This window comes from Aythya marila (assembly GCF_965140915.1).
Source record: "Aythya marila genome assembly, chromosome: 4".
Lineage (NCBI taxonomy): Eukaryota > Metazoa > Chordata > Aves > Anseriformes > Anatidae > Aythya > Aythya marila.
Genome location: NC_139045.1, coordinates 4,337,760 through 4,365,250, shown reverse-complemented (window position 1 = coordinate 4,365,250; position 27,491 = coordinate 4,337,760). Strand labels below are relative to the sequence as shown.

The 27,491-nt window shown below is 40.2% G+C and overlaps 1 protein-coding gene across 1 annotated transcript; it reads left to right on the top strand.

The window, feature by feature from the left end:
- Positions 1-159: 159 nt before the first annotated feature.
- LRIT3 (leucine rich repeat, Ig-like and transmembrane domains 3) lies at positions 160-12,064 on the top strand (the record flags this gene model as incomplete). Its single annotated transcript, XM_082760384.1, has 4 exons — positions 160-348; positions 1,561-2,039; positions 9,639-9,944; positions 10,971-12,064. The coding sequence occupies exons 1-4, from the start codon at positions 233-235 to the stop codon at positions 12,062-12,064; spliced, it is 1,995 nt and encodes a 664-aa protein (XP_082616510.1). The 5' UTR covers positions 160-232.
- Positions 12,065-27,491: the final 15,427 nt, after the last annotated feature.

Genomic DNA, 27,491 nt, shown 5'->3' with positions numbered 1-27,491 from the left:
ATAATCTGAAGCGGAGTGCCTTCTTCTGACATGGTAACGAACAAGCAGGTTCAACTGATCCCTTTCAGGATACGTTTGAAGGTTAAGCAACTTCAGATCTCAGCTAATCTGATGTAATCTGCTGTTACTAAATGGATGTCTACATTCACATTTCTAGCACACTGCACATGAGTGCATAGGAATAAAGTTTTCAAAAATTTTTTTTGTGTGTCAGTTCTGCTGGGAAGAAGCCATGTATCTGTTTTTTTACTTACACCTCATAATGAGCTTTCTTGAAGAAGCGTGTGGTTTTTGTCCTTCACAATGCACTTGCATTTACCATGGCAGAAGTGATGGCACTGGAACAAGGTATGCATTTTATTATCTGTTATACAAGGCAAAAGGACTGAGGACACTGGAAATAACATTCTCTTGTACACTGCAAGTTACAGATTAGCATGATTACTTAGAAATAATGGCATAATTTACTTTAGTGTTACATGGCTAGCAATGTTCCTGAATAGGAACAGATGGTCATTATGCTTTGTTTTAATGGCTTTGTTTTTAACAGCTAGCTACTCTAAATCTTCAGCTTTTGCACAAGGCAATTTTTTTTTTTTTCTGCTCCTTGATTTTCCTACTCCTTTAATGTCCTTTCTATTTCTGCAAAACTGTTTGTCTACTGTAAAGTGATTCTGGTTTAAATAACTACAGTAGATTCTTCTTTCCTTAATCTGCAGGAAAATCATATAACTGGGTAATGAAGAATTAGGTTAATTTGATGATGTTGTCATGTCAATTTTGTGAGATACTGTTCCACCTATTTATTGTCACAACATATCTAGTATAAAGCTGCAGGAGAAGAAAGTAAAATAGAAGAAGAATATAGAGGAAAAGGTGGAGAAAATTAAAGATAGATTTCTTGACGGGATGAGAATCTTTAAACTAATTGTGTGCACACAACATACCCGAAAGGAAGGGAAACATCCTGACTCTTGAAGATTCTGAGAAATCTCATTTCACTGAAATCATGGGAACAGAACATCCTTAGAAACTCTGAAAAGCAGGTTGTTTCTATTAAGACACCAGAAATACAGCTAGAAATCTCTCATTTAGAGAAATATGCTAACATTCTCAATTTTTGGTCTATTCTGAAAGGTAAAGGAAGGTACGCAAATACTTTGAGTGTTCACCATGTGGAAAAACTAGTATTGAATAATCTTAATTTTAGTAAAATATGCCAAGTAGCTCCCACTTGAGGTACATACATGTATTATTCCTTACATAATTTCTTCTACTTTTCAGTTGCCAGTGAAATGATAGAAGATGGTGCTTATGCGGTTTAGAATAAGACAAATCTTGATTTCATATAGAAGTATCATTGCTATTTATATTCATTTTTCTCTTTAGAAAATCCACATTTGTCATCTTAAATTTTAAATGCAGACTATTCTTGATTAGGCACTTCTTAGTCTGCCGGTAGTGTTGCAGAAATTAATAGCACTTGCATTTAAATCAGAAATATTATTTGTGGTAAAGAAATGCAGAACCCTCTTTCTTATTTTTGTTGTACAATGCTAGGTCTGTGCTCTGCAATGACCCTGACATGTTTGAGATCCCCGTGAATGTTCCTGTGGACACTGTAAAACTTCGAATAGAAAAAACTGTCATACGAAGGATCCCGACCGAAGCCTTTTACTACCTAGTAGATCTCAAGTACCTGTGGGTAACTTACAACTGCGTGGCCAACATCGATATCAGCAGCTTCTACAACTTGAAGCAGCTGCATGAGCTACGGCTGGACGGTAATCTGCTCTCGACTTTCCCCTGGGAATCTCTGGCAGAGATGCCCAACCTGCGGACTCTTGACTTGCACAACAACAAATTGACCAGCATCCAGGCCGATGCTGGCAGGTACCTGAGGAACCTCACCTACCTGGACATATCCAGCAACAGGCTGACCACCTTGCCGTCAGACCTGATGGACGTTTGGCCCCCCTTCTCAGAAGCTGTCCCCCGCAAGAGCACGGATGTTCTGCAGACCCAGAGGGTCATTTTGGGTATGGTAAAGAGCCCGTCTCGTTCCTTCTTAACATGCTCCTAAATGTTATGCAGCAAGGGGACCCACCTGGGATTCAGGAGGGTTTTAATCCAGGTCATCCTTCTGGTTTGCTCTGCAATTAGTTTATTTTCTGCTGGTGACAGAAAATTTTAAAACGAATTTTAAAACACTTGCAGCTGTTTTTTCCAGTGGCTCACAAGCCAAATGAGTAGCTAGAGTCAATGTATATATGAAATTCAGTCCTGAAATACAGTGCTGCAGAGAGTGGTGGCTTGAGAGAGGGCAGCTCTGCGCTTCCCATGACTCGTGTTGGCTTTGAATTGCTTGCTCTAAAGCTGGCTGATTATCCTCAAGTTTTGCCAGTTTATGTTGTGAATACAAGAGGAAAAACAGGACTCTAATGCATTCAACTTCACAGTACTTTCTGTAGTATTTAAGGTGAGGGTTTAAGAATAGTTTGGCCAGACTGTCATGGTTCATAATTTTATTCCATCTCTAGTTTCTAGTAGATCACCCCATCAGTTCTTTTTTTTTTGTGGCATTGTGCTCTATCTTACACTTTCTGCTCATTTCCTAGCCTTTCAGGTAACCCTTTTCTCTTCAGTTTTAGAGCATGGCTGGATGAGGTCCATCAATAGCTTTCTTTTTCTGTCGTGTAAGTGCATGTTTTGGCATTTTTGTAGTGTAGTGTAGCAGGCAGAAGGGAAAACCAGCGCCAGGTAATAGCTGGCACCCCACAGACTAACTGCAGGAGTGCTGGACCCATGGGTAGAGATCTGCCCTGCCCTGTGCTGCCCAGTAGTCCCACCTTCTTGATATGATGCCACTACTCAGCGTTCATCTGTCCAGTTGCTTTGTTTCACAGCAGAAACTGTAACTCGAAGCTCTTTTTCAGAAAGGATTGTATGTAATTAACTCAATAGAAGTACGTGGGCTGAACAGGTTCCCCACATATATGGAACTGTAGATCTGCAGCATTGAAAGGATCTTGGTTTATGCATTTTATTTTTTTTTTAAAAAAAAAAGGCTGTAAGTCCAGCTCGGTGTCCCTGTCCCCACACTGAAGGCTAAAGGAGGCAATAGCTTCGGAGCTGACTGTGCTGGATCTAATCCTCCTGATGATCTATATCTTCATGTGGGAATCCCAGAGGTTATTCAGCTCCCTTTTCTTACGTAGCTCTCGCTGCTGCTGCTGCTACTACTAAATAAATAAATAAAACAAACAAAACACAATAAACCACACACTCTCTTCCCCTTGCCTCCCTGTCCTCCCCCTCTGCCCACACATCTGCAGGCTCTGTTTGTGCGCACACTTTGCCAGCTCCCTTTAGTCCTGGCAACCCCTCTGGTACAAGCACTGCCTTTTCCAGAGACTTAGGGTGCAACCTTTGGATGATTTTCCTTTATGAACTGCAACTGGGCACAGCTCCGCAGAGAGGAATGCGTGCCGGGCACAAACTGAGCCTTGCTTCTCCTTTTTTAATATTACACTCAGAGGGAGGCTCTGCGCAGTCATTATAGATTTGGATCTGAGACTATGGTTTTGTGGTACTTCCATTGTCCGTGCGCTGAGTCAGCCTACCTCAGGCAAGCTGTGGATAACTTGGTGGTGGTGTATAGCCTTCATATGTCTGCTTCTCAGTGCAGACATACAGGGCTTGCTGCGTAAGAAACGCTGTAGTGAATTAAAAAATACGTTCCCCTCCTCTGGAGATTAGGAAGTGTGTAATGCTTTCAATGTTGCTGGTTATTTTGACAAGTTTAGTCTTGACTGGGTGTAAGTTTTATTATCTATATTAATAGATAATAGTTTGCAAAGGTGCAATTATGCCGCTCACACCCATAGCAAGAGGTCCTTCCTTAGGTTGTTGTCAATGGATGGTTATAGAGGAGTCAGTTTTTTGGAATGTAATGTTGGGGAAAAAAAACAACGAGAAGGTTGCCCTAGGAATTGAGGTGTCTCTGTAATGCTCCAGCCCTAGGAGATGTTGGCTGAGAACAACTGGAGCAAGGTGTGACGTGGCTTCCTCTCGGACACCCCTCACGCCTCTGCAGGACTGCTGGAGGCTGAGGGAGGAGGGTCATACCCCACAGATGCTCCTTCCCCCCTCTGAAGTGGAGGCAAGGATCACAAGCACGCAATTAGGAAGGATTTCAAAAAGGCCTCTGTCCTGCTGGGGTGCAGATCCAGGTGAGCTGAGCTCTTGCTAACCTTTGGCCAAGCCAGTGCTGTTCTCCAAGCCTGCCGGCAGACCACTCCAGAGCCTTCTCTGGTAACCTCATCCAGTGCTTATCTAGCAGCACAGTGAGAAAGTTTCTCTTAATATCCAACCCCAATCTCCCTTACTGCAAACTAAGCTGATTACCTCTTGTCCTACATGAGATGGGAATGCAGAAAAACAAACTGCCTTCTCTTATGGTAACCTTTCAGGTATTTTCCGTTCCCATTTGCCTTTTCCTTTCTCAGCTAGTCTCACCATTTCTATCAGCTGTTTCTTGTCGACAACTGTGAGATTTTTCATTTCTTACCATATTTACTGATTCCCTCTAGACTCTTTTTTAAAACTTTCTCTTAAAAACGCAATGCCCACAATTGCACACGGTGCTCATTTTGATGCTCAGGAGTGGTGCTCTGTGGGAGCGTTCGGTCTGGCCCGTGCACCTACCAGGAATGGTAACTGCAGCCAGAGCTCTGCTAGAAGCTGGAACCCAGAGCAAATAAATGCTGCTTTTGTCTAGTCAGGAAAACAACAGTCAGATTCTGCTTAGTGCAAGCAGTTATGGCTTGAACTAGCTCCTCTCCTACTTCTGGCAAAATAAGATTGTCACTTGCATTTAATTAACAGCATCATCAACTGCAAAGCCCCCAAACTCATTTGTACATACGTATTTTGTAACACCAGGAGGCAATTTTATCTGTAATGTCTTGACTGAGCATCAAGATTTGCATGTAAGAGAAAGTTTATGTTCCCCTGTGTGCACTTCGAGGCCTCTTGGAGAAGCCATGGGCTGTTTTTGCCTGGTGACTGGCAAATTAGCACCTCCTTGTGCCAGTTCCTAACCTCTGCACTTCAGGGTGGTTCGATTGCCCCTCAGTGTGGGCACCGTGCTGTGAGGAAGGGGCTCAAGGAGTGATTCCTGGCCCCGTGGCTGGGTGGTTCTCTCTGGCTCTCATCCTTAGGGCCAGCTCTGGTTTTAAAGCTGGTTGGCTCTTCCATGTTTTGTAGGAATTGCCCCTTGGTTTTCTGTGGGCCTGATGGGATGTTTTGGTGTCTCTGAAATGTAAGGGGGTGGTAGTAGTGTCTTTTTCTCAGCTCAGACTGGCTGAAGTAAAGCATGAATGGCATTGCAAACCACAGAGCCGTGCCCTTGTACTATGACACAGCACCTGTGTTACAGGCCTGACATGCGCCTGCCAGTCCAGCATAGTTTGAAGGCTCAAAGCCTGCTGGGCTTGCACTGGGAGAACGAGCAGGATGGAGGGAGCCGTTCTGGATGTGGTCTCACCCATGCTCCCTTCAGGCAGCAGTCCCCAGAGCACGCTCAGTTCCTGGTCTCATCTTGGAGATCGCCCTTTGGAAGAGTTCAAAACAAAGCTGTGGAATGAGCTGACAATAAACAGTGGAAACGATCAAGGGAGCCGGGTGTGAGTTCATCTGGCCCTCTCTCGGTTAGCACTGGCGCTATAACCTAATTCTTTGATCCAAATCACAGCTAAGTTTCAGCATTGGCTGCTGTACAGAGATTGATATTTCTGGCGTGAATGATAGTAGCAGCGTTTTCCATATGGAAAATTACATCTAGTGAGTCACTGGGAGGAGCGGAGGGGTCCAGGATTTGACAGAGCAGCAGTTAGATGAAATCTTGCCTCTGTTATGTGTAGAGGTGCCAAAAATTGGGAACTCAGCAGGTCCATCAGGATCCCACTGGTTATGCTGGGCTATGGGGTAGATGCCACTCTTCCCAAAATGAAGCAATTCCCTAGCAATTACAGTGTGTTGGATGCACTGGGACACAGTGAGAGGAGTGGGATTTACTGGTTGGAACCATGGATCAAAAATTCTGTAGCTTCAGCTAGAGGATAGCCTTGGGTAGGTTGGCCCAAGCTGTGGTGAATGTTTCCATTGGCCAAAAACGCAGATATTTCATGTACTCCCATTTTGCAGCAACCGAAACACAATCTATTGTACGAGCTATGGTCTGAGACTGGTTACTGATTTACAAAGGAAATTTTGCTCATAGCTGTTTCAAATGCTAAAGTCCATATTGACACAGCGTGGGGAAATCCTGCTTACTGAGAAGACCACAAAAATACGCGTGCAGCCACATGTATAGACACATACTTGCCCCTGTACAAGCAAGCATACATATAAATCTGGGAGCAAATTTAAAGTATGCTAAACCTAGATTAAAGGAAGGTTGTATTTTTTTTTTTTTTTTAGTAGATTGATTTATGATCCTTATTTGATGTTAACATACATTGCGTTGGTATATTGCAATGCAGAAATATTTATCAACGCTTGCTTTGCCTTGGTTAATATTTCTTACTCAGGTCAGTAAGCTGCCTTAATATTTCTGCAAAAGAAGCCAGAATTTATAAATACTTGGTGTTCTAACAGATACACATGCTGCTGGGGACTTATAGTTATTTTTATAGTCTCTTCTTAGAATTCCCTCAGGGAAATAATTTCCTATTTCATTTCTTTATTAGAGCACCCAATTTTTTTCCCATTTTCTTCAACTTTTGCCTTTCTGTAACCTTTTCTTTATTCTTTCATGTGTTCTTTCTCACTTCTACCACCTTGTAAACACAAGCTGTGAAGTTGCAGAAGTTTACGTTCCCATTTGTTTTCCCTTCAATAGCTAGCTGAAGTGTAAGCAAAATCAGTGTTTTATCCTTGCTTCCAAGTCAGTCGTGCTTTTATCTTTTTATTTTGGGAATTTACACAATTCGATGACTTACAATGGCTGTGTATGTTTTACAGCAGATAACGTGTATACTGCCAGGTATTGGCAAGACACAAATAAATAGAAGGAATGAGCCATGGAGGCAAGGAAGGAATTCCAGTGGCTGTTGCATATTATATATTTATATATGTTCTGCTTCTTCAGCCAGTTCCAGCGGGCAACATGATGGATGGGGAGATGAGACGACTAGCTTGAAATAGCTCTTTCTTTGCACCGAAACACAAAAGTAGTATCTCCTCTGGGATGACAGCTTTCTTTGTCCACTGAAACCAGGCTTTCAAATGATCTGAGATGATCAAACCTGTATCTTAGACTAAACGCCCACCTATTCTAATGGCTTTGCTTTGCCATGCCTTCTATTTTGTCTGTTTCTGTTACTCTGTTTAGATTGCAGAAGCTTTGATTCTCCTCTTAGACACTGGGAGAACACGAAAGCCATGTATTTATAGCTTTGAAAGATCTTTCAGCACTGCATTAGTATTAGAAGCAATAATAATAATAAAATCCTTTCCTGTAGCAAAGCATGCAGGAGACAGAAGGGTAGCAGAAGAAATATTTTTAGTATCATTCACTGGAAGGGAAAGCCTGCTGCCTTGCATGTGAGATGCGATTCCCTACCAGTGCTGCAGATCAGTCCTGATTAATGCCGTGGACCTACATTTTCCTGCCCTGCCATCCACTTGTAGCCCAGCAGCCCCATGCTTCTGTCCTTTCCAGGCAGTACCAAGGATGTACAGGAGAGTTCCTGTGCTTTTCCCATGTATTTGTTACAGAGGACTCTCAGTTGAGTCCTTGTTTCTGGGGGATCTTGTCTCCCTTCTGATACCTTAAGGGGAGTTTCATTTTCAAATGCACTTGGTGATGAAAATTGGCCCCTAATAAGCAAGTGAGAATGAAAAAATGTTATCTCTAGCTTACAAACTAAAGCTCCCCTAATGTAAAAGATGAGCACAAATAGCTACGCGCATATGCTTGATTGAAAATAATTGATGTGCTTAGACATATGGAAGACATTCGGATGAGATCTCTTTTGCTTGTGAATGTTTGACATTCACAGGAAATCAGTTGTATATTTTGGAGATTATTCTCTTACTTTTTTTTTTTAAAGAAAAGTGGTTGCTGATACAGTTTTCTTGATTTCTCCTCCATTCCTGAAAGCAGTAGGTGGTGAATAGATGGATGTAAAATCTCCTGTGTCTGGAAGGGGTGAAATTGGATTGTGACGTCAAAGTCACGGAATCCCTTCAGGTCAGGTCTTGTTTTAAAGAGCGGGGATTAATCGGGGTTTACCACTGCTTTAACCAATCACTGCCATGATGCTTAAAATAAACTAATCTTGGTCAGGTGATAGAAGGAACTGCTAGTTAATTATTCATGTTCTCTTTCATCAGTAGGTTTCTTCCACAATGAAAAGCAGAGTTTTCCCATTAGCTGAATTGATAATTCCTAGAAATACCCTGAAAAATATTGGCAAGTGTTTCAGTTTTCTCTTTGTTTTGAATTATTTACTGTGACTTGTCTCTTGCACCAATCAGTAAATTCAGTAGCAAAAGGCTCTTGCATACCATCCCTCATTTCAGTCTGTAAGTTCTGCTTATTGTTAATGCTAGAATAAAATGAAGAAGTTATGCCCAAAAGCAGAAATCAAATGAGAAAATAATTGAACTCCTGAGTGAGACACTGGGTGGAGTTCTACCTGGTAAATTGGGTGTTGCTCTCTTGAGGTCAACGTAGCCAAGTAGTGGACACCAGCTGAGGCTTTGGACATATTTCTCAGAAATAGCTACCCTGTTTTGCCATGATAACTTCATCAAGAGGGGAAGCCTCCTGTTCATAGATGTTGGAACTAAGAGGCAAATGTTATAGCCTATAACAGAAGAAAGGGATTGTTCTTGTATGCCATCACAAAAATGTTATAGCTGCCAACTTTTTCCAGGGTCCTTCCTATTTTCCTCTGTTCTCCTATTTTTTTTGAATGTATGTCAGAGACTGTCCTAAACTAAAACCAGTTTTCTAAGAATATCGGTATGCTTCAGAGTCAGATAAGAATGTTATTGGCCTAAAGCTTTTTCTCCTTAGCCCATATCCTTTTTTTTCAAAGGGCAAATATATCCGTGTAAGCCCTAAACCCTTAAATCATCATGTTCTCTGCAAGCATGGAAGAAAGGGCCTGAGAAGATCAAACTGTAAGAGCCCAAAGAGGCATTAAGAGCAGAGGGGAATGACAAGGTGCAACAGCCTGAGAATCTCCCTCTTCAGAAGCTGCAAGCAGGTGAAAATGTATCATCAGTCTTAAGACGTCTTTTCAAAGTGCTTTTTTTCCTAGAAAAATAGGAAAGTTAAGCAAAGGTAGTGCCATTTTATTACTACACTCCTGTAAATTTATGTGAATAAAAGGTTTAGCTTAATAAACATCTGTAATCTTTTTCATATCTGCAAAATGTGCCCCACTAGCTTGTGAAAAAAAAAAAGAAAAATTGAAAAAGATTGATTCAGAACAGGCCTATGTCTCTCCTTGATTATACTTGGTGATAGTCGTGTGTCATACTATAATCACAATATTCAGATATTGCTTAACAACAATTTCGGTTTTTGTTTTTGTTTTTTTCCACTCCCCTTCTTCCTTCAGGTTTGCAGGACAACCCATGGTTTTGTGACTGTCGCATTTCAAAGCTAATTGAATTTTCCAAAATCGTGGACACCTCAATTGTCCTTCTTGATCCACTGGTTTCATGTAGCGGACCTGAGAACCTGGCAGGGATCTTGTTCCAGAGAGCAGAGTTAGAGCAGTGTCTTAAGCCATCCGTGATGACATCGGCAACAAAAATCACCTCCCCGCTGGGAAGCAATGTTCTGCTACGCTGCGATGCAACCGGGTACCCAACGCCGCAGCTTACATGGACTAGGTCAGACAATATACCAGTGAACTATACAGGTATAATAGCTCTTTTATAGGAATAGCCATTTTATAGGAAATGGGAGAGCCTGAAGTTACTGGGTTGCTTGTGCTCTGAGATTGTTATCTTAAGTGACAGTGGACCAGGTATCGCACCATACTGGCAATTCTTTGTCTGGGTCCAACAGACTGTTCTGATTCTGGTTGTGGTCTGTAATAACAGCAGTTTGTGTTGGGAAGAAATGGATGAAGGCGGGGAGAATAAGGGAAAATAGAGGTTGGGATAGCTGGGTACCAATTCAGAAGCTGAAAAGCAGAGAGGAACATTCATTACTGAAATCTTCTTTTTGGTTCAAAATGTTCATGATGATAAAAAAATAAAATAAAAAAAAATAGTGAGGCTGTAACTGAGCTACTTAAAACACAGAACTGTAAATGTGGGATTTTCCATAAACATGTTTTCTATGTTATTTGCAAATATTTATTGCTTATTCACAGTGCCTACCTGGAATGCTAATGAGGCTGTGATTGTCTAATACTATTCTTGCTGTGATGTACTGTGGTGGATTTATGCAGTAACAAACAGAAAAGTTTCCTGTTACGGCAATGTAGTTAGCAGTTATCTTAACTCTTCGTTCTGAAGAGGGTAGTAGTCCAAAGTATTGAATTATCTTATGACAGAGGTAACTTCCCAAAATTCTTTAAATAGTTAGTGTGCTCGGTGTTGCTTGTATTTACTCAGTGAGACTTGTATTTCATAGTTAATTGGCTTCAAGTCATTTTGATTTCTCCTTATTTGTTTTTCTTTTATTTAATAAAACTGCTTACTCTCTTGTAATTCCTCCTGACATTCTATTCCATTCTGACCTAAACTGAGCACTTTTCTGCAAGAATATAATATGGCAGGGAGTTCCATAGTTAGTGTAAATTTGTTGATTTTTAAAAAATGTTTAATATATATGATTCCTTCTGGTAGAAATAATTAATAGAAAAAAAATAGTTGAATAATGTTTACTTTTTTCTTTATCTCCCTTTTTATAATGTTTTACTCTGTTTTTTCTACAGTAATTCAAGAAACACCTGGAGAGGGTGTCAGATGGTCCATAATAAGCTTGACAGGGATTTCATACAGGGATGCAGGGGAATACAGATGTAAAGCGAAGAACTTGGCAGGAATGTCAGAAGCTGCCGTCACTGTCACAGTGGTTGGTGTAGTTACCACAACTGTGTCGCCACAGAAGTACGGAAGGAAGCAGGAGGCAGAGAGACAGAATGCCACAGTGGGGGAATCCAAGAAGGGACCTGAGAGAACCACCACACCTCTTCTCACCACGCCAACCACCACAGCACTGATTACCACTGAAAGATCAACGAGCGCCAGGGTTACTGACAAGAAGCAATCCAGGCCCGTGGTTGATGGAAAGAAAATTTCGAAGGCAGTGACAAGTGGAAGCAAAAAGCAGAGTGGGGAGATGAGCAAGAAAGGCGAGGAGACAAAGCAGATCGAGGAGGCAAGTGAAAAAGGTGAAGAGAAGGCAGCAGCTATGGCTGAGCAAAATGTTACTGTGAAGAACCTAAAAGTGATCAGTGAAACAGACGAAAGAGTGACCCTAACTTGGAAAACTGTCAATGCCTCAAACAACGCTGCAGTGACTGTGTTATATTCAAAGTATGGCGATAAAGACATGTTGCCTCTGAGCACAGATCCTAGTAAAAACAAAGTCACAATTGAAGGTTTGCAACCTAGTACTCAGTATATGGCATGTGTCTCACCCAAAGGAGTGCCACCTACAAAAGAGCAGTGCATTATTTTCACTACTGATAGGTTAAATGATGAAAGCACATCTCAGTTTCCTATTTTGATATTGGCCAGCAGTGCAGCATGCGTGGTTGTTTTACCTTTGATAATTTTCTTACTCTACAAAGTTTTAAAACTCCGTGTGAAACCCAAAACTGCTAAGGAAGCTGACCTTGCAAAAGAGACCTATGTAAAGTTTGAAACTCTCTCTCTCAAGCCTCGAGCAGTGAATGCAGGAGGGGAGCTCTGGGCACGAAGGTACACCAATGAATCAGAAAGACTTCTCCTCTGTTCTAGGTCAAGCATGGATTCTCAAATGACTTTCAAAAGTGAAGGCTCTAGATCTGAGTACCTCTGTTGAACACGGGTGCGGATGGAGGGGGTAAAATTAGTCCAAAGTGATGATACTGCATCTGGAAGCGGGTTGGTGCCAGGTGGTGGTCAGAACATGCCATCTGATATCACGGACTCTACTGGATGGGTAGAGGGGTGGGCAAGAGGGGGAACAGAAGGAAAATGTTGCCTAATGATTTTTCTTTTTTGTTTGTGACTTTGGATGCGGAGGAATGACATTTTTTGAAAGATGAGTACAGCATGAAATGTTTACTTAGTTAAAGATATTCTATTTCATTGTTTCATTAAAATATTGTTCTGTTTTCTCTCATTTCACTGTATGATGTGCTCATTTGAATCAAATATTAATCACAACTTTCATAAAAACTATGCATTTTGAAATAATAGGAAAACAGCTCAAAGAACTTTGAGGTTGAAGCTTTGTTTAAAAACGCCATGCAGCTCTGTGCAGTACATTGAATCGGAAGTGATTTTGGGCTAATCAAGACTGAAAGTAGGTAGCCGCAGTTCATGAACTTTTGGGAGTTTTGATACATACATCATATCGTCATTTTGGAGATGCTGTGGTGAAGGAGCTTCTTTTAGTATTCTGAAGCTCAAGTAAGCTATCATTATGAGTGACTCTAGGAGAGATACTAGATATTAATTGTGTGAATTTACGGTAAATGATCTTGTTGCAAAATCTCAGCCTTAGAATTTACTTGTATGCAGATGGCTATATACAGCAATTTCAGAAATTTCTGTTGAGAAAATGTTGTGACATTGTGTAATACAAGACAGACTGTTACATGGCTCTATGTTATGTAGATATTGCACAGTATTACATACTACACTGTAGTATTACAGTGTCCTTTGAGATAGAGTAGGATGATGTCGTCAGGTCATGTTGAACGTGTAGCAAAGTTTAACAAGCATAATAAAAGTTAATTATGAGCATGCTTCCCAATCTTTAGAAAATCCAGTGTTAATATTGATGATGATAATGAATACAGAATTGCCCGTTACTGATAATAACGGACTGTCTATTCTGAGGCTGCTTTTTCAATGCCTGAAGTAAATAACAGGATTTTGTTATTTTAGGTTTGGGTATTATGGCCAGAAGTATGTGTGAGCCAGGAACCACGGTATTTCCTAAAAATGAAAATTGTACTCTTTTCTTGGATTTTTTATACCTAGAAGAACTGTTTATTTTGCTTGGAAATTGGGCATTCCCTTTTTCCAGAGGGAGAAATATTGTTTTAAAGCTGAAAACCAAAGCTTAGTTAGTTAACTTCAAAATATCATTTGTTGGTATCATTGAATATCATATGTTGGTATCATTGATTTAGGATTAATTTTTGCCTGTTGGAATATTGGAGAGCATGACTTGTAAGGCATAGTTTCATGAGGGGAAAAAAAAAAAATCCATAAACCCATGGCAGAAAATAAACACACTCAAAAATCTCTATAACATCTACATGTTTGTGCTCAGTAGTCAAGGGTAATAGAATGAGTATCTGAGACCATGGGATATGCAAAGGAAGAAGGTATGGTATTTGAAAGTGCAAAATTAGTTTGTGTGCCCTTTTAGGATTAACCTAGATGTTTCATTCTGTGTTATTAGTATGTGTGTTTAAAAAGTGATCTATCTTTTTTTTTTTTTTTTTTTTTTTCCTTCTGCATAATTTTGATTGCAACAAAAACCTTTTTAGTTTTCTGAGTGAAGTATTTTGACATCGGCACTTTTCTTGAAATTAGGGATTTTTTTTAAGGGAAAATAAATTCTTCTTGTGTCAAAAACGTAGTTTAGTTTATCACAAACAGTTTTTCAGACAAATTTTAAACAGGAGATCTGAAGTGTTAACCTGAAGTGTTACACTATTTGCCTTCTATTCTCCATATAGATAGTATAGTTGGTAGTTGTTGCTGAAGGTGTTCCCCATTAAAAACACTGTGTCATAAATAGGAGCAATTATATTTACTTTTTAAATTTCTAGAGAATATTTGATTTCAGGTTTTAAAACTTTGCAAGAAACTTGAATCTAATTCTGGAGTTCAAAAATGCCATCACCTGTTTTTTAGATGGTGTGTATCAATATATCAGACTGAGGCAGTGCAAAGCTCATTTGAGAGAGCTCATTTGGTTTGAGAGCTCAGTTGGGTTGACTAACTAATCCTTGTGGAATTAATATGTGCTGAAGTTAAGAGTGGATCTCTGTGGCCACATGTGCTATCAGTATATCAAAGATGGAATATATCATAGAAGGCATGTTCTTTCAATAGAACACCATATACATTATTTTTTCCACAGTCCTTGAGACAACGGAGTTAAATAACCTGGATGTGCTTCTGTACCTCATGTCAAAACAGCACTTCAGCTGGGGAATTTTGATAAAAATTGAGTACTTAATAAAGATACGCACCCTGCATTACCCAGAATTGGTGTAATTGAAGAGCTGAAGAAATACTTCTGGTAACATGCAAATATTTATATTATAAGTTCTTAAGATTCATAGAACCATTATGAGACAGATTTTTTGTTACCCATGATCAATTTGTGTAATGTCTTTTGAAATGCAATACTGACTGATGCATCATGATGAATAGTTGAGGATCATAATCTATGCTTGGCTGGTAGGAATAACTGGAGAGGCATTGACCAATGGTTATCTATCGCCTTTCATATATTTTTGCACTTTATTAGCTCAGTTCATTCTGTGTTTCACTAAAAAGGCTAGATCTTTTTTTTTTTTTTTTTTATACGTTACCTGCAATGGGTGTGTCAAAATTGGATGGTTAATCAAATAACTGAGCTGAATTCTGAATAGACCCCATTTTTACTGAAAACTTCAGCGGGTCTCAGCACTTAGAGTTGACCACAATCACTTCAAGGTGCACTTACTAAGCCAAACTTTAGGCGCATCTCGTTTAGTCCTTGCTGTTGCTTGCAATTGATTCTGCATTTGTATTCCTTGCACTATTGTAAGATTCTCATGCTTTTTTTCCTAATCTCCCACCCAAGAAAACTCTTTCATGTATACTGTGAAAATGTAATGGCAAAACAATTCAGACTTGGGCTGTTTATAATAGATTAAACAGAGGACACTTTAAACTCATTACCTTTTCAAAGAAGTAATTAAAAAGGTAGTTGTTTTGATGTGAAAATAAAGCATTGCTTTTATATATGACCGTGTACTTGTCTGACCCTTCCTTCTTCATTTGTATCTTTAGACTGTATACTATGAGGGTAGCTGTTAAGTATAAGAGGAAGTCGGAGAAGAAATGAGAGAAAATACAAAAAGAAGACTGAGAAACTTGGAGGTGTAATACACTAAGGAATGCTGGTACCATGTATTACAAACTCTTGCTTGCAGTTCTGCTACATACACGGCAAGGGTGTGTGGATATCTGCAGACAGGTAACGATAAAAATACGATGAGGATTCTGCCTGCATATTATGAGTGGAGCTCCATATACACACACAGTTCTGACAAGGTGGGGACAGCTATAAAATTGTAGCATGCAACAAGGGCACCGCGAAATTTAAAGAATTTACTTGAAGCTGGTATTAAAGCCTGTGTCCCAGTGAAAGTTGTGAGAGCTTCTTGAAGTGTATTGCCTATCAACTGAAAAGGGGAGAGTAATTTATGCTTTTTTTTTTTTTTTTTTCTTTTCCCCTCAACAAAGAGGGGTATGCATCAGTAGCAATTCTGGCTGGGGTACGAATCCTAGATATGATGTACCACAATAGTCTGTTGTGATCTATGATTTTCTTTTAAAATTCAACCCATTTGTTAGACTTGTGGCTAGAAGGTAGGCCAATTTGAATTTCCTCCATGGGCACAGATGAAATGTCAAAACAAAACCTTTTTAGTTACCTAATTGGTTGTGGACTGCTGACGTGGATACCTTCTCTCACAGAATGCATTCCGCTGTTTTAGGTGTTCAAGGCAGCTGCAGAAGCTCCAGGCTAGTGCTGTCACTTTCTTTTGCTGAAAAGTAAAGTAATCAATGTTTTCAATTTTCTCTTTAAATCAGTGAAAAAAAAAACACCTTTGAATTTCAGAAGATCAGAATTTGTGTCAGAATGGAGGCATTTTAATGTCTCATTTTTATGGACTATTTTTTACATATCTCAAAGTCTCCCTTGCAAAACAGTGGCAAATCCAAGCTGAAATATCAGTCTAAAACAGTGAATGGCAAGGAGAGAAGCCTCTCTAGAATGCTGTGTACTTTTCTTATCAACATTCAGTATGGGATTTTATTCAATCGGTAGTGCAGAAAGCAACTGTGAACAAAAAGATATTGTCTTTCCCAAGACCGCATAAAAAAAAAAAAAAAAAGATATATTTAATGAAATAACATCCCAATCTTGTGTTTAGAAAAGAATGTGAAATTGCTCCAACTACTGCAGGAAGTTTAGTAGCACTTGTCAGGTGTGTATGTTTAATATATTTGGTCTAACTTAAAGTCTGGTATTTTTGAAATACACTTGACTGACTTAAGAGTGTTATGGAAGGAGCTGACTGTACAAACAACTGTAACCTCTCATAACAGTGGAATACCAGTTTACCCACAATGTGGTAATTAACACGTTTTGTAGAAGACACTCTGACAAGAAAATATTTTATTCTGGAAGTGATGAGTAATAAAAGATTTGGCACATCTTTTTAAGGAGGGGTGAAAGGAATTTGCTAGTGGCATAGGGTTTTTGTTTTTCTTTTAATGGAAAGGTGACTGAGAGGACTTGGTAAAATATTTCATGTCCAGAGAAGGCTAGAATGGAATGTTTTTGTCTCTCTTAATACAGGAGAGGAAGGACTTTATGCATGTGTGGATTGAGAGCAGGAACAGAGAGTATTCTAGTGTTGCCTGGTTCAGAGCTGAAGTAGTTTCTTCTGAGGCCTCTGCTACTGGCTGTTGGTACCTGGGATGTGCTACTGGACTAGATGGAAAGTAAGAACAATCCAAAATGACAGTTACGAGTAGATTCAGTGCAACTATGCTGTAAATTCAATGGTTTGCTTATTCAGTAATCCAAACAAGTGTTTCATTCGTATGTTTTTAGTTTTTCCATTCCATTTAGACAAGCAGTTGTAGAAATCCTGTGGAGTCTTCACACAGCTGTTTCTCTAATCATTCAAAAGGTAAATTCGTAAACAAATCTCAAAATCATGTTTTTGCTTAACTCTCTCATGTTTATTCTCCCAGTTTAATATTGTTTTGGTAAACAGGACCAAAACAATATGTGCAGTCTGCTTTGTAATATTTTCCAGTCTCTGAAACAATTATACCTTTGTTGAAGAAAAGGGAAATTAAGTCCAATACTGCTAAGTGCATTTTTCTGTAAGAACCTGATTTAATTATTGACGCTCAAGTCTAATGCCTTGGGCTGATCGGATCAACTTCTGAGTCATGTGTCCTGAATTTTATGCTGCTAAAATGTGGCCAAGCATTTGAGCCTCCAAAAATAACCCATACCAATTATATTTTTTTGTTTCATAGCCCAGTCTCTTGTGGTTAAGATCATGTGGAAGTTTAAATCATGGAGGGAGAAAGAGGTCAATATGAGAGTACGGTAAACAACCAGCTAAAGGCATGGCAAATTAAATTCAGAATAATATCACTCTTTCCTGAAATTATCTCAAATTTTATCTTTATTCGACCTTTTATAGAGTATTCCATGTTAGACTAATCCTGCAGTGTACTGCTAGCTTCAGATTACACATGAATGACATTGTGGGTGTTTTTGCAGAGCACGCTCTTAGGTCTTGAGAAACCTGTTCTGTTTTCTCACTGATTGATTTAGAAAAGGAAAATACTTCGGCATTTCTTGTTCTTTCACATGAAAGTGATGTGGTGGAGCGATTTCCTTCCTTCTGAAGCAGGAGGGTGAACACTGGAATTGTAACACTCCTGCTTGTTCTGGAACTCAAACTTCATGGCTAAGAATCACTTGCACCTTGCGGTTGCAGTGCTTGCTGCCCTGTCTGCATTGCATCAATATGCACAAAACACTCAATTCCTAGAGGTCTCTGCCAATCATTCTGAATTATACTAAAAAGAAAAAAAAAGCTCATATTTTAGGCTGATCAAGCCAAATTATTTCTCAACATCAGGAAATAATTTCCCTAGAGGGGTACAGGCACATTTTTCTTCACAAAAGTGTTGCTTTTTTGTTCCTTAGCTTGCTTGAGCATTCTTTACGCTTTGACCGAGGAGCAGACATTCTCTTTGGATAGGGTAATCATCAGCAGAAACAATGCAAGCCACGTTTTTCACAAGCCAGAAAAATAACGTTCTTTGTTTTGGTCAGGCACAATGATTGAATAGACATTGTCCAAAATCTACACGAACTATTTCTTTATAACAGGGAATTCATGAGGAGAGGTTTGGAAGGAGAGCTAATAAAATTCTTTGTCTCTTGATAGAAAAAAGTGACATTTTCCAGTGTATCCAACAATGACTTATTTCTATAGATTGCCTCAATGTGAAGTGTTTCAAAGAAAAGTTTGGCTTGTCACAAACTGAATAAAGTTTTCAGTATCGTATTAATTAAGATTTGCGTAGAAGTGAAGTGTGTGAATCAAATGATATTGGAGAAGAAAAGTTGATTCTTAAAGCTCTCTGGCCTTCATAAAGAAATGAATAGGCATGAATTTTTTTTCAAGGGTTGATCAGCATTGTGATGCCAAAAAAACAAGGAAAACCACCAAAAACAGAGTAATGGTTAAATGATTACTTTTTTTTTTTTTTTTTTTTTTTTTTTAATAAAAGACTGGAAAGGCCCAGAATCAGTACATAAACCTTTGGAAAGGAGCTCAGCACAAGCAGAACACACAAACAATAGTTTTGGTGGCTGGGATATGAAACAAGAATTTATGATATAGATACTTACGTGCAAGTCTGCCCTGGAAGAGAGCATTAAACTGGCAACCTGATCAAACAGATCCTAAGCAAAAGGGCTGTGCTGAAGGAGAATGCATGAGTAGCAAATTAAAAATTCCTATAGGAAACACAGAAGTGAAATCAAGTAGAAAATAAAAACACCCTGCTGAAGAGCACTCAGTTCTCTGTGTGGAAATACTTAATATGTCAGTCTTTTGGCTTATAACATTGCAGGCAAGAACTGCAAGGAGGACGAATACTGAGAATGAGCCAGTTCCAATAAAAGGATCCTCTGTGGAGCTGAAAGAAATTTGGTATAGGGGACAAAAGACAGTTGTCTTATACAAGACCTGTGCAGTACATTTAATATTAAATCAGCAGGTGAGGTGACTGCTTTGTAGAAGCAGTCTTTCCTTGTGGAAGGGAGAGCCCTAAACTTGGGCTGAAGGAAAGAAAGAAGTTGGCTACTTGAATCTGATGAAGCTACATAGCCAAAGATCTGTGTGATTGACATCTTTGCCATCAAAGGAGCCTAGCAGAACTAAGACAAATGAGATGGACCACACATTAAGTTAGAACAGCTAGGACAGTATTCAACAGCAACTGCCAGCCAGACAGACAGCTGGAGTGAAAGTGGACAGCGCTGCCTGAAAGATTTTCAGTCTTACTGAGACTGAAATTGCTTCAGCATTCTTACTAAAACAGAGTAGAGAAATAAACTATCAAGGTGATGTACGTCTAAAGGACCTTTTAGAGTCAAAGCGTATCCTTTTGTATATTCTCATCCTGCGCACTGATAGGAATTCTTGTCAGGGTGAATTCACCAAACTTTTACTTTAGGAACCCTGTTACAGTTTGGATAACTTGTGATTCATCAAAAGGGCAGGGGGACAGGCCTGGAGGAAGTTGAAGTCAAATATCGCCACCTAAAAATATATCTGAAGTGGTGAAGTTTCTTCCTCTGATGAATATTTGGAGTAAATTCCACAAAAGGCCATGCTCTTTTTGAACTGTGTGATGCCGACCTTGCGTGGGCTGGGGATAAAACAGAGGAAGGGGTTCTGAAAAGATGCTCTAAATAACTTATTGACCACATCCTGGGAACTGGCATTTGATGATATTTGTAAGCCCACAGCCATTTCAGCTGCCATTTCAGCTGATGCCAATAGTTCGTGGAGCAATATTCCAGTTACAGTGAGACGAATCCCTTTGCGCATTGTTTCAGGCAGCATTCAAACACCAAAAATAAATACACACAAATAAGGAGAGTGCCTGCCGAGATGTTGGGCCATGGGAGATTCAGAGGATGCTTCCACGTCTCGATAATTTCAACATTGTGACAAGTAGATCACAAGCCACTTGCTGCATTGATGGAATAGCAATAGTTAGACAAAATACTCCTTACTAATGGGTTTAAAACCCATCTCAGAAAATGATGATACCAGGAAAGTCTCCAAGTATCACTGACCATCTATTAAGGAGGCTGTAGATGACCAAGATTTTTCACGTGATAAGGGAGCCTGTGCAAATGCAACTGAATGTTGTGTTTTTACCTTGCTGTAAAAATCTGATGTGTGAAAATAATCACTGACATTTACAGACAAATAAAATTATTCACATTTTTATGAGCTGGTCTAGGTACTTACCAGGAACCTGTGTTCTGCCTGGTGTTTGTACAAAAGCATGGAGCTCTTTGTTTGTCTGCAGTTCCACCATCCTCAGAGGTCAGCAGCTTCTGAGAAACACTTGGGGCACTGCCACAAAGCTGCTACTCACAGAGTTTGACATGTCCATTGCCTAAGTAATGAGGCTGCAGAAAGGTAAAGCAACTGCCATTTACAGCGTACCATACTGTTTCCTTCTCTGGCATTGGCTGACTGCATTTTCTAGTTTTGTGGAAATTCTGCTTCTCAGTAACAGAGCTGTTCCAGGGGATCTTAGAAAAGCAGTTGCTCAGGGTTCAGCATTCAAATCTGAAGAGTATTGCTTCAAACCCTTACCACTTTGCCTGAGCACTGGTAGCCAAGGACTTTGCTGCATCAGAAAGACTTGTTTTCATTTTCTAAGCTAGTAAAAGTTGGCCACTTTACTTCGAGGAATAGACCAGCATGTTATTTAGGAGAAGTCGCCACAAATTTGGAGGTAAGTTTTCATCCTAAATTAATCTATATTAACGTGTAAAGCTGAGACGTGGTAGTCTTCTATTTGTGCATTTGTCTGAATTTGACCATGCACTTAAACTGATGGGTCCTGGTGAAATCACTGTGAAGTGAAATATTAATGTTACCATTTATTCCTCTCGGGTGCAGCTGTAGCAAGTGCTCTTAACAGCCATGCAGCCGTACAGGCTTTTAATCTTAAACATTTATGATGCTTTCCTCTTTTGAATCTTTCTCCACTTAAGAGATCTTCATCTTCTGACAGAAGCATTAGTAATAGCGGAGTACCTGATCCACACAATGCTATGACTTGAAGAGTTTTTAATGACTGATCATTTCTCAAGGTGTAATTGCTTTGTCGTGTAACTGAACAGTGTCTGTCAGTGGTAGCAGAAGACAAGGAGCTTTGATATTGATTGCTGGTTAACGTGTGTTGCTGGGACCTCTCTTGGGTACAAGCTTGAGAAAAGAAAAGTCCGTTTCATACGCTCGCACAGTGGCAATGTGTTTGGGACAGGTGTAAAATTACAGAGCCTGAAAATCATATCCAGAGACTTAATAAAAAGTTCCTTTTATTTTACCTTTAATCTTGCTAATATTTTGTGAAATATGTATTAATATTTATGTTATTTCTGAGTACCAGGGTTGCGGTACATTATACAGGTCTAAAAAATACTTCAGTGGCTGATGGAGACCATACAGTTAAGATATTCTCTTACCCAAGGCCCTGCTCTCTTTTGATTTCTGTGGGAGGAAAAAGGAAATGTGCTTATTTAGAGCTGTGTGGATGTTTTAGATGAGAAACTGGCCCTTCTGTAAAGTATGTTTAATCCAATGGGATTTTAATGCAGTCTATGGGGAGTTTGATATTGACTTCGGTTAGCTCAGGATCAGTTTCTCCTCAGTGTCTGGAAGCAAAGTGCTGTCACCCTGGGTATTTAATCCTGGAACGTAAAGATGAGCCTGTGATCCAAGAACATTTGAGGAGAGTCCCCGCCCTTGGGCCGCATGTTTTGCAGCACTGAGCAGCTAGGAGCACTGAGAATTTATGCAGGAATCAGCCTCTCTGACTTCTATGCCAACATCCGTAAGGTAGGTCCTTCTATAGGTCCGTCTAGAGATATGTAGATGGTATTACAATTTTACTGCTTGGCACAGGTATTTTAGGTATTTAAGCTTCTTCATGTGATGCATTCTGCCTTGCCCATCAGCCCAGTTATAAATAAGGCAGCCAAACGCAAGGGCACAAATGGAGAGGTTTCTTTAGCGTTGGGAAACACATGCAAACTCTCAGAATAGAATTCCCGTGCCCCTCTCTCCTTACTAGAGTCTTGTTTCTGGCACCTACGGCTAATTTTCAATACTCTGCCCAAGGGGTACATCAAACCTTTTCATACAGGCGTTACTGAGAAGGACTGGTTGGGTACTTCATTTTGTAATTTTGTCCTAATGCCCAGTTGACCTTAACTGCAGTAGGATTTTAATATCATGGAGAGTGGCCCTAAAGCTCTTTAGTTTTTAATAAAGATGCTATAACAAATTGGGGTAGATCTTTAAAATGGAGATTTTGCATTAACTACTCTATTCATTATAATTGTGTTTTCAGTTTGGTAACTTGTGAAATGATTTCAGAGAGTGAAACGTTTTTTGGTGTCATGTATAAGGCAATGAGTCTCAGAAACACTCCCTTATTACTTTCTGCAAGCCATTGTATTGCTACTGATGTGGCATGCTAGCTCTAGTAAAATCACAGAGGGCTTCTCTGGGCTTATCTCTTAGCACTAACAGGAATTTTATTATAATAAAACAACTTTGCACTTTGAGAAATAGAAGTTTCTGCAATAGTGTGATGGTTTTCAGTAGAAATGAAGTATAAGCAGTTACCTCTCTCCTGTGAGGAGGAGTATTTTTTCGTACTTTTCTATATAGAAATAGACTTTCATTTGTGTTAAGAGTAACAAATACGTGATATTTAGAAGTTTTCAGTACTTTGCAACAAAACTTGGGAAGATGGTTATTTCTTTATTTCTGATTCAAAAAACATACCAAAACAAATTATTTTTTTTTTCTTCTGTTTGATGACCTAATTTGTTCTGTTTGTGATCTTAGCAGTAATAAACAATTACTTTACAATTTCAAATACTACCTTACATGCCAGGATCTCAGGGTATTTTATAACAACTATTAAATTACAAATATCCTTCCTTCAAGCAAAAGAGAAGCATAGATCCTTTTTACTACAAAAGGGGATTAGTGAAGCACAGAAATCATACTCAGTATGCTGAGAGCACTCAGGAAAGCAGTGGCAGGGATGTTGATGGGATGAAGGAATCTTGCAATACCCTGCACACGTGGTTACAGCAGGCACAGTTTGTCTGTACATGCACAGACATTTTAATTTGCAAAGTCTAACTGTGCATGATTGTACCATCGCTTTTTGTGGCTTGCTAGCTGACAGCCTAGCGTAAGTCAAAGGCTACCCCAGCCAATACGTGCTGGCAGCTATGAAGGAGGTAGCTGTATCTTTCAGCAGCCTGTTTGCTCACTCTTCAGCTAGGCAGACATTGCTCGTTGCCATGCTGCTGAGTAGACGTTTTGTAAGAATGTATGTGATTGTTAGTGAACACTTTGCTTGCAGTCCTGTTTGCTGGTTCTGCAATCACTGGTACGCCAGGCTGTTGCAAAATTATTTTCCCCGGTCCTTAATGCTTAACCCAGTGTTCAGTGGTCTCAGTCCCTAAGACCAACCCTCTCCTAGGTTGTGCCATTTTTCTTCAAAAATGATTTTATTGGGAATAATGCTCTCTCTGACTCCTACAGGTACTTTCAGGGGATTTCTGAGGAGCAGCAGAGTTTTGCAGGACACAGGCAGCTAAGCAATCGATGCTAAAATATTTTTTCCCCCTTTTCTGAAATAACCCTTTACTTAAGTCTGAGCTGGAGCCTCTGTGTTCACAATCCTACCAGCAAGACAGGATCTGCTTCTGGGGAATGGACAACCACTATCTGAAACTTTAATATAATGTGGGCTATTGCTTGCGCTCAGTGCCCCTGCCTTTTTTTTCCCCACTGCTCTTCTCTCTGTGTCTCTCTCTAGGTGGAGAACTGACAGCTGTGGCCTCGAGCAGGGTGTGTTTGGTAGCTGCAGGATTTGGATGCCAAGTTCTGGGATATCATTCGCTCGGCGGCATTTGGGTCAGCGATAGGCTCTGGCGCTGTGCTCCCCGCAGCTGCGAGGCTCGCTCTGAGGTGGTGTCGGGTCAGGCTGCCTCCTCCACAGCACAGCCCCATGCAGATCACTTGCCTCTTTCTCTACCAACTTCTTCCTCATATGGTATAAGAAATCCACATGCGGGGCTCTTATGGCCACTGTGAGTAGGGTCTGACATAAATATATATATGTTTTTTTTTTTTGCTTTAAATCTTCAGAGTGCCTTTTAAATTTTGCCACACTGTAAATGCCATTGTATCAAGAGCTAACATTCAGCAGGCTCTGGGCAAATTCCTTGGGAGATTCTGCTACTCAAATATTTATTAATTAGGACATATTTGCTTCTGGAGATCTCCCGAGATGTTCCATGAACAGCAGGGAAATGAACGTTCCCAGCAGTTAGCAGTGTGTTTGATTACACCTGCTCCTGGACACCCACCAATTCAATGACTATCCCCTCTGGCACCACCTGAATGGCCAAACACAGGAAAATGTTAAATTTTTATAAAGGGAACCTCATTTGCAGCGTGCTCAGGAAGTTACCTCCTTCAGGCCAGCCATGCTTGAGGCAGAGAGCTTCTAAGTCTGGCAGCAACGGGGAGCATCCTGCAGTCTGCTCACAGGAGCTCAGTGCCAGGCACTGAGTGCATCTCTGGTAATTCCAGTCTCTTGAGTTCATCTCAGGTGCTTTTGCTGTGGAAGGCTGGGTATAGCACTGCCTGTTTCTGCTTCTGTTTATTATCTGTCTTGTTGGATCCTGCCTTTGTGTCAGCGGTGTGCAGATGCAAGCTTATACAGCTTTATGTTTATTCAGGCACACCAAACAGAAGTGAAGGTGAAGTTGAGCTAATCTAACAAAGAAAGTGGATTAGATTGGTAAATTGCAGTGATTTTATTCCACATAGCCAGCGGGGCAGCTATAAAACAAATGTATAAACTGTTCCCTGGTGTATTTGCTAAAAAACAGCAAGATCACAAGAGGAGTGAACCAGCTGAAAAAGTCTGTAATGTGGATATGAAAGCTGACTGAAATAGTCTTTTTAATTATTCATCTTGACAGCCAAGAACTCATGGGATAAAAAGAGGAGGCAAAAGTAGCAATATTTCTGATAGATAGGCTTCAGAATAAGAACCTACAGGCTGATATTTATAATCCTGGTCTCTTACTGCTATCACTGGAAACCTTAAGTGCTCAGCAGCTCTGAAAATCAGCGCCAGATTTCAGTGAGTGCCTTTGTTTTGAGAGTTCTACTAGAGTGCCTGCTCTAATGCATGCATGAAAAATCATTTTGCTGTGGGTGAAGTCTCTCTGGGGTGGAAAGTAGCTGTGAAGCGGAAAACATGGGGAGGATACATTTTTTTTGGCCCTGATAGTGAAGTAATGCCATACCTGTTACTAAGATCTTTTAAGTGTTCTTACAAAAAGCTGCATAGACCTTATTCATGTTAACTAATGACTTGCTTTATCTTCAGTTTTATCTCCACTTCAGAGAGCCAAATGACTCTTTCAACATGCTATTTTAACCACTCCTTTGTGTCTGCTAACATAGAGGCCTAATGTAGTCATCTAACATTGATAAATGTCATAAGTCAGTAATGTGCTATGTGGCTTCCCCAGAATGTTTCGCTGTTGTTCTTTCTGTCTGGATGCGAGAGAGAGCATATTTAACTTTCTTTCTGGATCCTTCTGTGGATGCCAGTGTGGTCTATCTGGTGAAATGAATATTCACAGCGCAGCAACTGGTGAAAGGTGCCTGTCAAAACGTTAAATGTAAAAGGGCTTTAAAAAGATAGTATTGGTTATAGTAAACAGTAAAGTTTCAGCAAGCCTTTTTTTTTTTTTGTCTTTTCCTTAAGATCAGATTGTAGCTGGAAAATGTGTAACCCTAGCAGAAAAGATGTGGAATTCTAACTGCCAAAAAATCCAGTGGGTATTTGTTGTAATTTCTGCTGTGAAATAAATTGAGACAACTGGAAAGAGATTACCTACAATAGCACTTGGTTTTCGTAATGCTTTCATGGTTAAAACCCTGCTCTTCTATTAATTTTGCTAATAAATTAAATTAAAACGTTCTGCCAGCCAAATATCATCTCCAAATTGTTAAAGAGAACAATGAGTGACATGCTTGAGGCCAAAAAAAGAATGGCCGTCATACCTCGGGAGGAGATTTCAGGCATTCCTGGCTTTTAGAGATCACTAGAATATGCTGCTCTCTCCCACTGGGCCTCCCTCCCGCCCTGCTTGACAGGCACTTTAACGTTTCTTAATGTCCCTTTTGTCAGAATTATGCACCATGTAGGCTCAACCTGCTGAAATGGTGTTAGCAGTACTGGATGGGGCACTACCATGTCAGAGGAAGGAGGGTGGTCAGGGCAGACAATCCCCAAACTGATACCGAGGTCAGTCTTAGGTAAGTGCAAGGCACGGCTGACAAAAATGTGGGACGTTATTTTTATTTGTTTCTGCACCTGTATGTCTTTTTCCTTCCTGAAGGCTGTCAGAAATCCCCAATGTCATTAAAAGCAGCCCGTGTCCATCAGCTCCTGCTGTGGGGGAGATACCCCTGCCGAAGGAGTCTGTGTCTGTGGGTGCTGTGACCAGAGCTGGCGGATTCCCTGGGGCCATTGGGACAGATCTGGGGTCTGGTTTTGTGGGGATCTGAGTGTCCCTCTCTGCTCTGCCCTCTTGGTGTAAGGAATAGCCCCTACACGTTTCCTATGCGATTTCAGTGAACTCTCGCATAGAATCGTTAACCTGTATTGGCGGTAATTGGTATTGTGATGGCTATAAAATATAATCTTAACCAGATCAGAATATGCCTGAGGCCAGGATCAAACTTCTAGAGGCTGACAGGAAAAGAAGCTCAAGTGCTGACAAGCTAGCATAACGTCTAGTAAGCAAGAATAAAAGCCAATATATGATTCAAACAATGTGCTAATTAAGACAATATAGATACTGAAAGCCCTGGAAAACTGAGGGAGGGCTCCGTTTCCTTCACAGCTTTGGAACAGCCAGAACATACCGTCCTTGAACTCGGGAACAGCAGCTTTTTGCCAAGGTAGGGGACAAGACCCTCTCCAGTAGGATCACTAGCTGGTCTTTACCAGCTTTGTTAAAGCAAACCCACCAAAGCTGGATGAAACAGTGGAAAGTCCAAAAGAAAGGAAGAAAAGAGCATTTTCTTATTGTTAGTTCA